We start from the raw sequence: 2,300 nt of genomic DNA on the forward strand, positions 1-2,300 counted from the left end.
CTAGGATTTGCTCCCACTCGACCAGGGCAGTTGGTTTGACCGGGGCGGGCGTGAGCATGTGGCGAAGATTGCGCAGCGATGCGTCAGATGAGGTGCATCGCACAATGTGCACGCGCTTTTTGCACTCCTCGATGTGTTTGGGGTAGAGTGCCAGCCAGTAGCAGGCATTCTCAATTTCAGAGGGATGGCGGCTTTCGAGCATCCTCCTGGAGCGATTTGCGGTGCGGCGAAGGTCGTCTAGGTCTTTGTCGATGCAGAGCGAGCGATACATGTTGTCGGGTTTGCCACGCAGGTAGATTTCGAGTCAGAGCTGCCGCATCGTTCTTATCTGGAAAAGCTCAAGTCCCGTTCTGGCTGCGCGTTGGACCACAAGGAAACTGGCGAGGTCAATGCCGCGAGCGTCAGTGACAAAGATGATCTCAACGACAACGACGACGACGACGACGACAACAGCAGCGTCTCGAGTGACGATTGCAAATCCGCCACCGCTTTCGTGGGTGATGCACCGCGGCGACCTGGACCAATTCGTTCAAGGCTGCCAGATGACAGTTCCTTGAAAACGTTCCTTGCACTGCAAGATTGCATGTCATTTTCGCTCACCACACTTCTGTGTCCCAACATGTCCCTCGTAAAAACGTGAAAAAGCGTGAGTAGAGAGATGATTGTTCAACAGTCAAACAACATGAATGTGGAATGCTGTTGACATTGTCAAATTTGTACTGTGTGCACAAAAAGCTCAAAAATTCAACGCGAGTCACGCAAAGAATCAACCGAATCAAGCCAGCTCCACTTTAGTATTCAGAACAGCCACCATTCTCGTCAATCACGTCTTGGATGCAGCGTGGCATCGAGGAAATTGGATCAAGGCAGACCTCATTCAGGACGGTAAACCTCTCGTGCGATTGTACAGGTTGAGGACCAAGACCCACTACTGGCGGTCAAACTTTGTTAATTGAGGGAAATGACGAGCGGGACTTCGCCACTGCTGATGATTGCATCGAGTTTCAGATTGGCTCTTCGCTCCGACTGTGAAACTCATCTCCTTCCATTGGCTTTTGGACGATCTTAGCCGAAATTTCAATCATGCTTTCTTATACTGGCTTTGTTTGCTTTGAGATGTGATTGGTTGCTGGTTCGCCGGGACACAAACGCCAATACACGTCCATTTCGACTAAAGTTGCTCACCAACCATGACCATGAACGCCGAGCACGGACCTAGAACGAGCCAAAACACACCAGGATTGGGTCGCTTTGAGGTTGTTCGGCAGTCTTTGTTTTTCGCTGTTTTGATTTACCACACTTCGAATGATGCTGACGTATGCGAATATGAATGAGAGACAGCGCGAGCTGTATGACGAAGTCACGAATGAGCCCAACTATGTCGAGTACGAAGCCGAGTTTATTGGAATGAATGTGGCAGTGGGTGCACTGACGAAATGGAGGAACAGTCTGACCGACAGAGAGCTTGGCGACGCTGAAGCACTGGCGATTGCTGAGGCACTCAAAGTGAAAACGACAGTGACCGGGATCCAGTAAGTCATTTGTGTTTGTGCTTGTGATCCAGCGGAGCATTCAGAATGCTTATCTATGGATTGTACGGACAGTCTGGACACAAATCGGATTGGCGAAGTTGGAGCGCGCGCGATTGCTGAGACACTCAAAGCGAACACGCTGACTTTTCTCAAGTAAGGCATCTCAGTCGGACGGATTCACGGGAGTGTGGGACTATTCAACAAAAGGCACTAATAGTAGAGCGGATGGGCAGTCTCTGCTGGAATCACATTGGCGATGCCGGCGCTCAGGCAATTGCGGAGCTTCTCACGGCAAACACGACGGTGACTTACCTCGAGTAAGTCGCTTCCCTTTGACTGAAGCATGTGAGTGGGTGACTCAGCACAAGGCATTGTGAGTATTGACTGCTGGAGGATGGACAGTCTGAGCTCCAATCAAATTGGTGATGCCGGAGCTCAGGCGATTGCCGAGGCACTCAAAGTGAACACAACGCTGACTGAGCTCTTGTAAGACACTGCCACAAAAGCGCGCGTGGGTGACTACAGGAGAGAGACAGCAAGAGTGGCTCACTGATGGGACGGGACGGACAGTCTGTGGTACAATGAAATAAGCGATGCCGCAGTTCCATCGATTGTCGAGGTGCTCAAAGTGAACAAGACACTGAAGACGCTTGAGTAAAAATTGATTGCGTAAAATGCTCGGACGGTCACGAGACTCATGCTATGAATCATCCGACGACACAGGTTGGACAGGAACTTCTTGTCCCGAGGTGCAATCGATGCACTGAC

At 50.8% G+C, this 2,300-nt stretch overlaps 1 protein-coding gene across 1 annotated transcript; it reads left to right on the top strand.

Moving 5' to 3' along the window:
- Positions 1-184: 184 nt before the first annotated feature.
- CAOG_04956 (hypothetical protein) lies at positions 185-640 on the top strand (the record flags this gene model as incomplete). The annotated part of the gene is made up of 2 exons (XM_004347657.1): positions 185-221; positions 297-640. 2 exons carry the CDS (start codon positions 185-187, stop codon positions 638-640), a joined length of 381 nt encoding a protein of 126 aa, XP_004347707.1.
- Positions 641-2,300: the final 1,660 nt, after the last annotated feature.

The sequence above is a fragment of the Capsaspora owczarzaki genome, assembly GCF_000151315.2.
Source record: "Capsaspora owczarzaki ATCC 30864 unplaced genomic scaffold supercont2.7, whole genome shotgun sequence".
Taxonomy (NCBI): domain Eukaryota; class Filasterea; order Ministeriida; family Capsasporidae; genus Capsaspora; species Capsaspora owczarzaki.